Genomic DNA, 13,778 nt, shown 5'->3' on the forward strand with positions numbered 1-13,778 from the left:
TTTGGGAACTGGTTCCATTGAGTTCACTTAATGTCTATCATTGTTTTTAGCCAAAGGGAAGGGAAGTGGAGGCATAAAAACCGCTAAACTCTATGCGTGGGTAGCACTCCAGTCCTTGCCGGAGGAAATGGTCATCAGTCCCTGCCTCTTAGACTTTCTAGAGAAGGCTCTGGAAACCATCCCTATTACACCAATCGAAAGAAATTACACGGGTAAGCATTTCCATTCTCCAGTCATTTTTATTGCCAGTTTCCGGGACTGCCTTAACCAGTGGGTAGCTACCTCATTTCACTTCTCCAATGCTAAACCTTCTCACCATACCGTGATCTCTTCTCTCTGTCACCTCCGACCTCTCACCCACATCCTGCCTCTAGCCCGGAACACCCTCTCTCCTCATATCTGATGGACAATTACTTTCCCCTCCTTCCAAAGCCTTATTGAAGGCACAGTTCTTTCAAGGGCCTTCCCTGACTAAAGGCCTGTTTTCCTTTTCTTCAGCCCTCTTCTGCATCACCCTGACTCACTCCCTTTATTCACCACCCCCCTCCTAGTCCCACAGCACGTATACATATCTGTTATTTATATTAATGTCTGTCTCCCCCTCAAGATTAAGCTTGTTGTGAACAGGTAATGTGTCTGTTATATTGTTGTATTGTGCTTTCCCAAGCGCTCAGAACTGTTCGCTGCACATAGTAAGCGCTCAATAAATACGACTGACTGACTCACGCCCACTGTCCTCAAGTGGAGCCACGTATGCCCAAGCTTCCCATCAGACTGTAAAATTGCAGGAATCGTGCCTTTTACCATTGTTATATTCTCCTCAAAATACCATGCTCTGCTCACAATCAATGGTCAGTAAATACTACTGATGTGATTGACAGTGTCCTTCCTCCCTGTTCCTCTCCAGTATCTCTGTATACTTTTTCAGGTGCTGCTGAGGAGCTAAACCTAGCCCCCAATCGTCGAGTATGCTTAGAGGCATGTTTTTGCTCTCTGTGGGAATGGAAATGGAGAAAGGAGCTAGGTTTCCCCTGCCTCTGCAGCCACACAGCCTCAAACGGGCACCATTGCTAACCGTAGTAGTAATGGTGTTTATGAAGCTCCTACTTAGTGCAGAGCACTTTACTAAGCACTGGGAAAAAATACATGGTTTGGTCCTTAGCCCTCAGGGGGTTCATAATCTAAGAATAAGGGAGGGAAGGGGGATGATCACAAAGCATAAAAGATGAGGATAAGCTCTCGGTGGACCAGAAACAAATATACCAACTCTGTTGTACTCTCCCAAGTGCTTTGATCAGTGTTCTGCACACAGTAAGCATTCAATAAACACCATTGTTGGATTGAATGACAGCAATATATAAAAGAGGGTTAAGGCACCGTGGGCTAGAGGAGCAAAGTTTCAGGCTGTTCACAGCTCAGGGGCCGACACCAGAGGCCACCACAGCCTGCCCGGTGTTCTCGAAAGTTGAGAACACATGATGCCACTGGCGAGAAAGGGGGGCCGATGGGAGTCCCAGTGGTGTGGCCACAGAAGTGTAGCGGACCCTACAAGTCCAGTGTGGAAAGACGCTACTGCTGCTTCCTCACCTTCCCAGTTTGAAGGGTAATAGGATGTATTTAAAAAAAAAAAGCTGTCATCTTTAGATAACTAAGTGATTCTGTGTGATAATTTTGGAATTGGATATCTTCTACTTAGTGGTTTATATTTTTGCCAGCAGTGAGCTCGCAGGATGACGATATGGGACAGTTTGATCTACCAGATCCTATGGAAGAGTCTACAACATCACTAGTATCGTCTTCAACCTCTGCATACTCCTCCTTCCCGGTAGATGTAGTAGTTTATGTACGAGTTCAGGTAAGCTGCCGCTAGATATGATAGATGTCATGATTGAATTGTCTACTTTAAAAATCAAATGTGAGGCTATTTGCTATTGGAATAAACTCATTTTAAAGTGGATTCTCCTTAAAATAAGGTGAGCTGATAATGAGTTTTTAGTGCTAGATTCAGTTCCTTTTTCACCTGACTAGAAGGAAAATTGTTTAGGAAATTTGCCTTCAACTGGTAAGGAAGAGAGATGAACCATCGACCCTTTTTTTTTGGACACGTTATTGAACACTGAGTGTGTGATCCACTATGTGACAAACAGCTTTTCCCCTCCTGAATTGGAATGCAGAAAATTGGTATTAGAGGTGCTAAATGTCTGCTGTGTGACCTTGGGGAACTCACTTAATTTCTCTGAGCTTCAGTTACCTCATCTGTAAAATGAGGAGTAATACTGTGGACCCCATGCGGGACATTGATTTTATTCAACCCTATTGCCTTGTATCTACCCCAGTGCTTAGAATAGTGCTTGGGACAAAGTAAGCACTTAACAAATACCTTTTAAAAAAATGGAGAAGCTTCAGAAGTGGAGTATAAAGTGGAGTATAACTTCTCTCTCACCTGATGATATGCCTTTGATTTATAATCTGATTTTTATGGAAAGCATGTCCAAAACTGGATCCAGTCTGCTTGAGTTTCAGCTCACAACGACTACTGTGACCCTGTAAATGACCCTCTTAGGAGGCTCCAGAGAAGGCTCACATTGATTTTGGGGGGTTTTTTGAATGGTAACCAAAAGTGTTATTTAGTCTAAAATTAAAGTGTTTAGTACAAGGCTGTGCATACAGTAAGCGCACAATAGATACCATTGATTTGACAGTGATACATAAAATAATCTTTCTTGGATTTTGATAAGATAAAGTGAAAAGGTTTCTTTTCAGGTTTAAAAGTTGTTGTTGAGTAGACTGTTTAGGATAGAACCTCACTATCAGTAATGTTGTCTTTTAGTACAAAGTGTATATAGGTGTGTGTGGGTGTGGGTGTGTGTGTGAGAGAGAGAGAGGTGTTTTAAAAAATAGGGTTTTTCAAAAGTAATCTAGCAAGGCCCTACAGACTACTAATGCTAAAAAATATGTGAATTTTTAAACTTGAAAGATTCAGATCCAGTGTTCTTTTTTTATAGTATTTGTTAAGGTCTTACTATGTGTTGAGCGTTGTTCTAAGCACTGGAATAGATACAAGTTAATTAGGTCACTCTTAGTCTGTGTTCCCCATAGGACTCACAGTCCAAATAGGAGGGAGAACAGATACCTCTGTTTTTACAGTTGGTGAAACTGAGGCCCAGAGAAGTTGTGACTATCCCAAAGTCACACAGCAGGTGATGGTGGAGTGAGGATTAGAACTCAGTTCCTCGGACTCCGAGGCCAGTGATCTATCCAGTAGCGTGCTTCACACACTGCTTGAATGAAACAGAGTTCAGGGAACAGACCATTATATTTGGACCCTCGCTTGAAATTGTGATTTTTAGAAAATTATCTAATCTTTAAAATATTTTTCCTCCTGTTTTAGCCTTCACAGATCAAATTCAGCTGCTTACCAGTGTCTAGAGTAGAATGCATGCTAAAACTGCCCTCCCTGGACCTGGTGTTTTCTTCGAATCGAGGGGAGCTGGAGACTCTAGGGACCACCTACCCTACAGAGAGTTTGTCACCTGGCAGTAGCGCTTCTCTGAGTGGAACAAAGACCTCAGCTAACAAAACTGGGACCCCAGGTATAAAAGCAGAAATTACTGCCAATAGTTTCGGCTAAATACAGCACCTGAATGGAATGTTTTGTCCTGTTGCAGTGAGGAGGGGATGTGTGTGGATGGTTTCTTCTAACAGTGCTATTAAGGTCATTGGAGTGTAATCTCCCTGAGGGAAGAGAGCACGTGTCTTTACTGTATTATATTTTCCCAAGCACTAGTACAGTGCCCTGCTGACAACAAGCACCCTCCAATACTATTGATCAATCAATCAATGGTATTTATTGAGTGCTTACCCTGTGCAGAGCACTGTATTAAGCATTTGATTGGTTGCACACTAAATCATTTGGGGATGAAAGGATGAAGTAGAAAACTGAAGCCACTTCCAGGTCCATTATTTTGTTAAACCCTTATGGTAATCTTCCAGACTTTTCAAAAATCAAATATGATAATGAAAGATTCTTAAAAACAAAATTGCCCCTGGTAATGTATTCTGCTACCGTTTGGCTGACGCTTTGCTCCAAAAATACCTTGAAGGGCTGTGGTGTTGTTGCACTGAGAACATCTGAAGCACTTAAGGATGTATTTTTATAACACAAATTTTTTTCGCAGTAAGCATGTGCTAGGGATATGGATGACAAAGGTCTAGATACTGCCTACAAGGAATCTGTGACAAATAGCCACATGGAGTCCTTGCCTTGGAGTTCCTATTGACTGTATACATCGGTATCGATTGTATTAGACAATAAAAATCTTATTTACTCCTATTTCCTCCAGGTTCTTCTGGATTAGGGAGCCCCCTTGGCAGAAGCCGGCACAGCAGTAGTCAGTCAGACTTGACAAGCTCCAGCAGCAGTTCATCGGGACTGAGTTTCACCGCCTGCATGTCTGATTTCTCCCTTTATGTATTTCATCCATATGGAGCAGGGAAACAAAAGACTGCTGTTTCTGGCCTTACCCCTGGATCTGCAGGACTAGGTGAATGGACAAGACCCCTTTGCCTCTGGGGGGATTTTTTGGGAATTTACTAGTGTCTTTCGTCATTTAACAATTTCTTTTTCAGGAATCACAGTGTCCCTGAGAAAGGAGGCTATTTCACAATCTAAGGTCCCAAACCCCCAAGTTAGGTTAAAAATAATGAAATTCTACACTGTAACTCACTGTGGGCAGGGAATGTGTCTACCAACCCTATTCTATTGTACTCTCCCAAGCGCTTAGTACTGTGCTCTGTACTCAGTCACTGCTCAGTAAATACATTTGATCGATTGGTATGTAGGCAGCACACTGATCAATAGATGCAACCATATATAATGAAGTAGAAAATGGGATTAAGGAGCCCAGTCCATCCTTGGGGCGACTATCAAACAGAATGTGGCGACAAGTCCTTAACAGCTGAAATGCTGCCCTACCTTCTCTAAGGCTGTGAAACATGAATGCCACACAGACACCACTCCTGATTCATTGAGCAGTTCCATCAGTGTCAGTTCTTGGCCGTATTCAGCGTCAGATGGGAAGTCTGGATCACACATAATAAAGACCTGGGATGATACCTAGTATTGAAGCCAGGCTCACCTTATCCAGCCGCTGTATTGAGAAGCCAAGTAGGGTGATTGGAAGTTGGGAAATCATAAGCAGGGAGGGTGGGGGGAACATTTGATGGATAAAAGTAAGTAAAGCCGCAGAGAGTCCTGCATCCTAGCTGAAAATGAAGAGACCAGCATGGCATACCACGATTGGTCAATCAGTCGTACTTATTGAGCGCTTACTATGTGCAGAGCATTGTACTAAGCATTGGGGAAAATACCACACGACAGTATAACAGACACAACTCGAGAAAGGAGCAAAGTTTCGTTAGAATCTAGAGACAGGAAGTGGAAGCAGCATATCCTAGTGGAAAGAGGCTTGGGAGTCAGAGCACCTGGATTCTAATTCCAGCTCTGCCACTTTCCAGCCTTGAGAACTTGGATAAGTCACTTTAACCTCTAACTTTTAACTCAATTTTCTCAGCTGTAAATTGGGAGTTATTTGTTGCTCAGCCAGTATAATTCACATCCTGTCCCCTTTATTTGTACCTTTGGCTCAGCCTTTAATGGTCGCTGTGGCCATCGATTGTGAAAGGTCATTGGCTTTTCTACAGAAGTGACCTGCTGCACAACTTGGAACGTTTTCATCATTTTTAATCTAAATTGCACCTCTTTGAATAAAAGAATTGGATTTGAGGGCATTTATAAGTGGTTAGGATATGTTTTGAATGTAAATGGTTTCGCATTCCCTTCTTGGTAGGCAACGTCGATGAGGAGCCTACGTCGGTCACCGGGCGGAAAGATTCCCTTAGTATAAACCTGGAGTTTGTGAAAGTGAGCTTATCTCGAATAAGGCGTTCTGGTGGCGCTTCGTTTTTTGAGAGTCAAGTTGCAAGCAAGTCTGCAAGCAAGATGGACACTACGTTAATAAATATATCTGGTATGTTTGTTTCCATCTGTTTCTTGGTCAATGTACTTTCCCCTCCAGAATGTGATCGAGGAATCCCCCAGCATTTGACCCGAGAAACATCATCTCCCACACCAGCACGCCCAGCGTGTCTAATATGTCTTGCTCTCTACTCCCTTCATGTCCACGGGTCTTTGCTACTACTGGGTTGTATTATAAAATGTTTTACTGTTTCCTTCATTTCCTTCTTTGAACTGCTTAGGAAAGTAGTAAAAATACCCGGCAGTCGCTATGGTATTCCGCACAATATATCTCTTTGGGAAAAGGTCAGTATTCTAGATCCTCCTGATTTTTGGCTCTTCCCATTCCTTCCCTACTGCCCTTGAATGGAGTTTCTGTCAAAGCTAGCAAATGCTTTTGAAGCTCTGTCATTAGAACAATAAGGCCACTTAAACACGACTGTTGAGACAGTATTGCAAAACCGTAGTAGTTCTTTGATCTTGCCTCCCAAATGCCCTCGGAACGTCCAGTTTGTCTTGAATTCACTTCTGACCTTTTAATGCCTGTCAGACATGTAAAAGACAATAGAAAATGAATTTATCGCCATCATATTTGCTGATCTGGTATCAATTGGGAAGATATAGCTATATTTAATTATTAATTGTAACCTCATTGTAGGGTTGGTTCTGTGAATACGTGCCATCGCTTCTTATTGTAGAAACCCAAAGCTCTGGTTACAAGGCATCACTGTGGTCTGCCCATTTGCTGCTCTCTGTCCTTTCCCCCGTTCCTTGGAACCCACTTGTGAAAATGTACTTAGTCTAAATTCTGAAATTTGAAGTGTGTGTATTGTGTATCAGCTGTGTGTGATATAGGATCGGCTTCCTTTAAATATGATATGCGTCGGCTCAGTGAAATCCTGGCCTTTCCAAGAGCCTGGTACAGAAGAAGTATTGCCCGGCGCCTTTTTCTTGGAGATCAAACCATCAATTTGCCAGGTAGGTCTTTTACTTCAGAGTTATTGTAATTAAGTTGCAAAGATTAAATTTTGATTAGGAAATGATCTCAAATACAATAAAAAAGTTGTGCAATCTTTTTTTTAACAATGACACTGAATATCGCCATTGCTTTAGGACACACTTATCACAGAGCACTCCAGGTTTATGTAGACTAAAAATTGGAGACAGTAAATCTCTCCTGTCCCCCTTTCTTCAGCTCTGGGTGGGAGCTCAGAGCAGAGTGCATGCTGCTGTCCTCTGCCTTCTTCATTTTTTGCTGATGGCAGCAAATGGGGGGATTGTGGGAGAACTATGGAAAAGGATTTATTTATGGTGAGGGTGGGGAGACTGTGAGCTGGAAAGGGAAGATGGGAGAACAGTCATCAGGGTAAAGAAGCTGCATGACCTAGCGAAAAGAGCACAGGCCTGGGAGTCAGAGGGCCCGGGTTCTAATCCCAGCTCCATCCCTTATCTCCTGTGTGACTTTGGGCAAGTCACTCAACCTCTCTGGGCCTCAGTTACCTTGTCTGTAAAATGGAGATTAAGGGGCAATGAGGGGCAAGAAATGTGTCCAACCTGATTCACTCGTACCTACCCCAGTGCTTGGTACAGTGCCTGGCACATAGTAAGCACTTAACAAATAACATTTTTTTAACAAAAGGCACTTCAGTTAGCAAAAAGTCCAGTTCAATTTGTTTATTCCGGCCTTTCCCACTTTTGTGCTAGCATCTGGCCCTGGAACACCTGATTCCATTGAAGGAGTAAGCCAGCACCTATCCCCGGAATCCTCCCGAAAGGCTTACTGTCGAACCTGGGAGCAGCCCAGCCAGTCAACTTCCTTCACTCACATGACGCAGGCTAATAACGTTTTCAATGAACACATGACCAACAGCAACATGTCACCAGGGGCAGCCGTTCAGAACCTAAAATCTCCAGCATCTATAAGATCCAGAAGTGTATCCGACTCTTCAGTTCCTCGGAGAGGTATGTGAAAATTAAAGCTATCCACGCTTATGAAATATAGTGCAGTCAGTTCTCTTACGATGGGGATGTGGTGTTCTCAAAGAGCCTGCCCTAAAGAAAATATGTAGTGTTGGGCTTTGATTCTGCACACAGCTGTTTCTTCGAACACCAAATCGTGTTCTGTCCTGTCATTCTGTCCAAACATAGCACAAACGAGTATTATGGGAGAACTGATGGGAAGTATTTTTGTTTTGACATCCTCAGAGGAGACCCTCATTCTCATATCTACCTTGAGTAGAGAGAACTGTGTTGCTGTCAGGTTAAGAATTATAATGATAATTATAATAACCATTCTTATTATGGTTTAAGTTAAGCACTTACTAAACAATGGAGTACGTAGGAGGTAATCAGACCAGAAATAGCCCCTGCCTTACATACTGCTCTCAGTTGAGATAAGGAGAGTAGTCATCTTGTCCCTGGTTCATAGATGAGGAAGCCGAGGCACAGAGAAGTAAAGTGACTTTCCCAGCGTGTCATAGCAGGCCAGAGGTTGAGCTGGGCCCAAAACCCAGGTCTCCTGGCTCCCAGCCCATGCAATTTCCACTAACCACTCTGTTTCCCAAGCTGCTTTAAAGAAATCTATTAGAGGAGTTAGGAATGAAGCTTGCTAGTAAAATATATGTTTATAAAACTATTGGATGAATATATAAAATACCGATTTTTATTATGTTTATTAATATTACACTGATAACTTTGACAGAAGAATTGTCAGTCTGTTTCAATAAACTGTCAAGGCTAGGAGCTAAGCAAGCATTTCCATAGAAGTTCCCTTCATTTTGTAAGAGACTAAATGAGAATGATTAGTCATTTTCACTCAGATTGAAATAACAGTCACATTTTAACAACAATATTTAAAAATTTTCCCACAGCATTTACGTGGGTGGTTTGGCGAGTCACCCTTACTTATGCCTGAATAGGGCATCACAAGGCCAGGAAATCTCACTCTTGCAGTAGTGGAAAAATGCACTGGTGAATTTCCAAAACTGGATTGATTTTTGTTTGTCTTATTTTTATTGACCTTGATCTCCATCCAGCTCTGATAGGTTAGCGTTTAGCAGATGTTCTGCTGAGCAAAGCAATCTTGGAATTCCCAGTGGAGCAGATGAATAGGAGCTGGGTGGTGTCTACACAAATCTATAGAACACTACCACAGCAACCCCAAAGACACCAAATGAAACCCTTTAGATTTACACACAATAAAAAATTTTCATCGGCAAGTCAGAGAGGAATGCCACTGAATTTTGCTGCCTAGACAGTACACTGTACAAAAGATATGTAAACAAATAAAAATCAATCTGCTGTATATATTGAATCCCTAGTGATTGCTGAGCACTGAACTTCGTGCTTGGTAGAGTACAGCAGAAGCAAAAAGCTTCCAATGGGACAGGCAGAATTTTTTTTTATAAAATGTAGGCTGAGGAGGAAGGACAAGGATAGTACAGGTAATTATACCACGATTTCAGGATGAAGAAAAATAAATTAATAAATTGAGCATATATATGTATGTGTGTGTGTGTATGTGTATAAATGTGTGTGTGTGTATATATATATATACATATTTTTATTTATATACACACACACATATATAAATAAAAATAAATATGTATATATGTATACACACACCACACACACATTTATACATATACACACATTTATACACATATGTAAATAAAAAATAAATGCAGGTGCTATTATAAATGCATTATTGTTAAGGTTAGCTGTTGGGCTCATTCACCTGTATTGAGCATTTACCATGTGCAGAATACTGTGCTAAGTGCTTGGAAGAGTACAGTATAACAGAAATGGTAGACACATTCCCTGTCCATGCCGAACTTATAGTCTAGAGGAGGAGGCAGACATTAAAATAAACTATGGATATATATATATGCAAGTGCTGAGGATGGGTGAATAATAATAATAATGGTATTTGTTAAGCACTAACCTGTGCAAGGGAGTGTTGTAAGCGCTGAGCTAGATAAAAGATAATTGGGTTGGACACAATCCCTGTGTCACCTGAGGCTCACTGTCTTAATCCCCACTGTACAGATGAGGGAACTGAGGTACAGAGAAGTTAAGTGACTTGTCCCAGGCCATACAGTAGACAAGTGGGGGAGCTGGGATTAGAACCCATGACCTTCTGACTCTCAAGCCTGTGCTCCTTCCCCTAGGCCATGCTGTTTCTCAAGTGATTAAAGGGTACAGATCCAAGTGCAAGAGCAGCGCAAAAAGGTTGAGATGTCAGGGTTACCTGCTACCCCACTTAGACTGGGCTGCCATAAAAGAGCTAGAATGAGGGTGCCCTCCTGAGCCTGTGAGGGCTCTTGAAGGTCTTCCTGTAGCATCCACCCAAACATCACCCTTCCCCAGCCTTCTCCACATATCATCCTGTCCCCGAGAGGTGTCCATTACTAGCTTTCACAACCTCTCAGCCATCCACTTCAATACTATTTCTAGGCTGCAGCGAACCTGGTGCGTCTAAAGCTTTAAATTCTCAAAGTGAAATCTGATGATATTTACTCACTACTATGTCGGCTATGTTGCTCATGGTCAGAGTGCTTTATTTGCTTTGTAATGAAATAGTCATTTGCGTGGTATACATTTTGGCCGGGATTTATCTTTTCTCTTTTAGATTCACTCTCGAAAACATCAACTCCTTTTAACAAATCCAACAAAGCAGCAAGCCAACAAGGCACGCCATGGGAAACATTAGTCGTATTTGCTATCAACCTGAAACAACTGAATGTTCAAATGAACATGAGCAATGTGATGGGCAATACAACGTAAGATATTCAGTTAAAAATTTAAAAAAATTTACTTAGGTATTTGTGTCATAATACTCTGATATTTCAAATAGTTGGAAGATAAAGGAAGATCATATTTTCCAAAGCTGAAGTAATCTGCAATCTTGTGATTGCTTTTTAAAATAATTTCCTTAATTATCATCGGAGAATAAAAGGACAACTCCAGTGGTACATTAAGGCTGTATTTTGCCTCTTTCTGGGAAGAGCCCAAGTCAAGTACTTTAAATCAACCACAAAACAATCTCTGAGTATGATCAAGATAATAAAACACCCTCTCAGGAGAGGAGCAGTGTTTATGTTTGCTCTTATTATTGTGACCTGAGTGACATATTTCAAGGAAACAAATGAAAGGTTAGACAGTTATCTGGATCAGATCTGATTGAATGATGTGGTTGAAGCCATACAGCTTTTGAGAGATGGATCTCTGCTTCCTTCTCAGGTCTAGATTAGAGTTCGTGATCAGAGGTAGAATCACCTGAAGTCATCTCACTCTGCTTACTTCCTTTTCTTCTATTGATGAACAATCTCACAGTATCTGAAGTTTTAGGGGTTTTTTTCTCTTTCATTTGTCCATGTCTGGTGTGCCTCAGATTTAAATCAAGGGGGGAAGCATTTCGTTTAGTTGTGCAGATTTCACTTAACTGTGTTCACTGCTGATTTGGTGATTTGAGTGGCTCCAGGAGCTCAAATATCTATCTAATGCTCTCCTCCCGGCCCCCTCCTTCCCCGACTTCCCACATCTTACAGCTGGACCACCAGTGGTTTGAAAAGCCAAGGCCGTCTTTCAGTGGGCAGTAATCGAGACCGAGAGATCAGCATGTCCGTTGGTCTGGGTAGATCACAGCTGGACTCGAGGGGAGGAGTAGTTGGAGGTACCATAGATGTTAACACTTTGGAAATGGTCGGTAAGTTGGAATGCAAAGTTGATTTACTGATTTGTTCCTGTTGTGTTTTTTTTTTTATGATATCTGTTAAGCACTTACTATGTGCCAGGCACTTTACTAAGTTTTGCGATAGAAGCTAATCAGTTTGGACACAGTCCAATTCCCACATGGGGCTCACAGTCTTAATCTCCATTTTACAGATGAGGTAACTGAGGTACAGGGAAGTGAAGTGATTGACCAAGGTCACGTAACAGACAAGTGGCGGAGCTGGGATTAGAACCCAGGTCCTTTTGACTCCCAGGCCTGTATAGTAATAATAATAATTGTGGTTATTATTATTATTGTGGCATTTGTTAAGTGCTTACTATATGCCAGGCACTATTCTAAGTACTGGGGTAGATACAAGATAATTGGGTTGGACACGGTCCCTGTCCCACATGGGGCTAGAGTCTTAATCCCCATTTTACAGATGAGGGAACTGAGGCACAGAGAAGTTAAGTGGCTTGTCCAAGATCACACAGCAGACAAGTGGCTGAGCCAGGGTTTGAACCCATGACCCTCTGACCTCCAGGCCCTTGTTCTAACCGCTAGGTCATGCTGCTTCCTGTGAAAATAATTTTTAAAGATATAAATCAGTGCTATTTATTGAGCCCCTACTATGTGCAAAACTCTATATTATGTGTGGCTTAGTGGAAAGAGCTAAGGCCTGGGAGTCAGAGGATGTAGGTTCTAATTAAACAGTGGTATTTATTGAGCGCTTACACTTAGGTTAGTACAATAAAACAGAAGTAGCAGACACGGTTCCTGCCCATAATAAGTTTGCAGTCTATTTCTGGCTCTGCTGCTTACAGGCTATGTGACTTTGGGTGAGTCAGGCAATTTCTTCATGCCTCAGTTTCCTCATCTGTAAAATGGGAATTACATTCCAGTTCTTCCTCCTACTTAGTCTCTGAGCCTATTTGTGGGTCAGGGACCTTGTCTGGCCTTGATGATCGTTTATCTACCTCAGCGCTTAGTATAATGCTTGGCACATAGGTACCACTCAACAAATAACATCCACTATTATTATTATTATTATTATGAGTATTACAGTAGAACTGATAGACAAGATCCCTTCCTTCAATGAGTTTAGAATCTACTGAGGGAGATAATCATGGAGATAAATTACCAGTGGGAGGAAACAGATATAGGGGACATGTTCAAGGGTTAGTGCAAGTTAATAGGGTATGTAAATTCTGTACAAAGTGTTAAGGCCTTAAGGGCTTAAGTAGTGTGAAGTACAGAAGTACTAGTAGGCATGCCCTTATAAGTAGGGGAAAAATAGAAATTTTATCAGGGAAGATGTGTGATTCCAGAAGGCTTTGAAGATGGAAAGTGCCATGGTCTGTCCAATATGAGGGAGAGGAAGATTTTCCGGCAGGGTAGAGAACAATGTGTAAAAGGTCCGCAGTGGAAGAGATTCATTCATTCATTCAATGGTATTTATTGAGGGCTTACTATGTGCTTGGAATGTACAATTCGGCAACAGATAAAGATAATCCCTGCCCAATGATGGATTTACAGTCTAATCGGGGGAGACAGACGGACAAAAACGAGACAACAAAGCCGAGGTACGGTTGGTGTATGCCTGGAAGGAGCAGAGAATGTGAGATGTGAGCTGGGGTATAGAGTGAGAAGAGACTGAAAAAGTTGGAGAAAAAGAGTAGAATGAGTACCTTAAAGCCAGCAGTCTGGAATTTCTGCTTGATGTGGAAAGTAATATGGAAGCATTTTAGGTTTCTGAGGAGTGAATAGATGTGCAGAATGATTTTTCAGAAAAATGATCCAGGAAGAAGAGGGAAATATGCACTGGAGAGGAAAAGGATTGAAAGCAAGAAGAAGCCAAACAAGGAGGCCGATGCCATAGTCAAGCCAGGAAATGACAATTGACTGGACCATCATGGTGGCTGTTTGGATGGAGGGAGCAGGGAGGATCTTGGAAATGTGTTATAAAACGCTGACAGTAGAGCATGGAGGAAGAAGGAAATGTTGAGATTGAGAGGTTGGGGCTAGTGAGATAAGTTTGGGAGTCTTATA

General features: G+C 41.9%; 1 protein-coding gene across 12 annotated transcripts in view; it reads left to right on the forward strand.

The window, feature by feature from the left end:
- The window catches only part of KIAA1109 (KIAA1109 ortholog), a 192,660-nt gene that overhangs the window by 166,676 nt on the left and 12,206 nt on the right, over positions 1–13,778 (forward strand). For 11 of the 12 annotated variants that reach the window (XM_029076442.1, XM_029076441.2, XM_029076447.2 and 8 more), the window contains 9 exons: positions 51–212; positions 1,716–1,855; positions 3,392–3,593; positions 4,344–4,544; positions 5,850–6,029; positions 6,857–6,994; positions 7,721–7,978; positions 10,647–10,797; positions 11,566–11,723. In XM_029076442.1, the coding sequence (XP_028932275.1) occupies positions 51–212; positions 1,716–1,855; positions 3,392–3,593; positions 4,344–4,544; positions 5,850–6,029; positions 6,857–6,994; positions 7,721–7,978; positions 10,647–10,797; positions 11,566–11,723 (1,590 nt within the window). The remainder of the gene's footprint in view (positions 1–50; positions 213–1,715; positions 1,856–3,391; positions 3,594–4,343; positions 4,545–5,849; positions 6,030–6,856; positions 6,995–7,720; positions 7,979–10,646; positions 10,798–11,565; positions 11,724–13,778) is intronic. The other variant, XM_029076443.2, reaches the window with a different exon arrangement.

This window comes from Ornithorhynchus anatinus, chromosome 12 (genome assembly GCF_004115215.2).
Source record: "Ornithorhynchus anatinus isolate Pmale09 chromosome 12, mOrnAna1.pri.v4, whole genome shotgun sequence".
In the NCBI taxonomy this organism is placed as follows: domain Eukaryota; kingdom Metazoa; phylum Chordata; class Mammalia; order Monotremata; family Ornithorhynchidae; genus Ornithorhynchus; species Ornithorhynchus anatinus.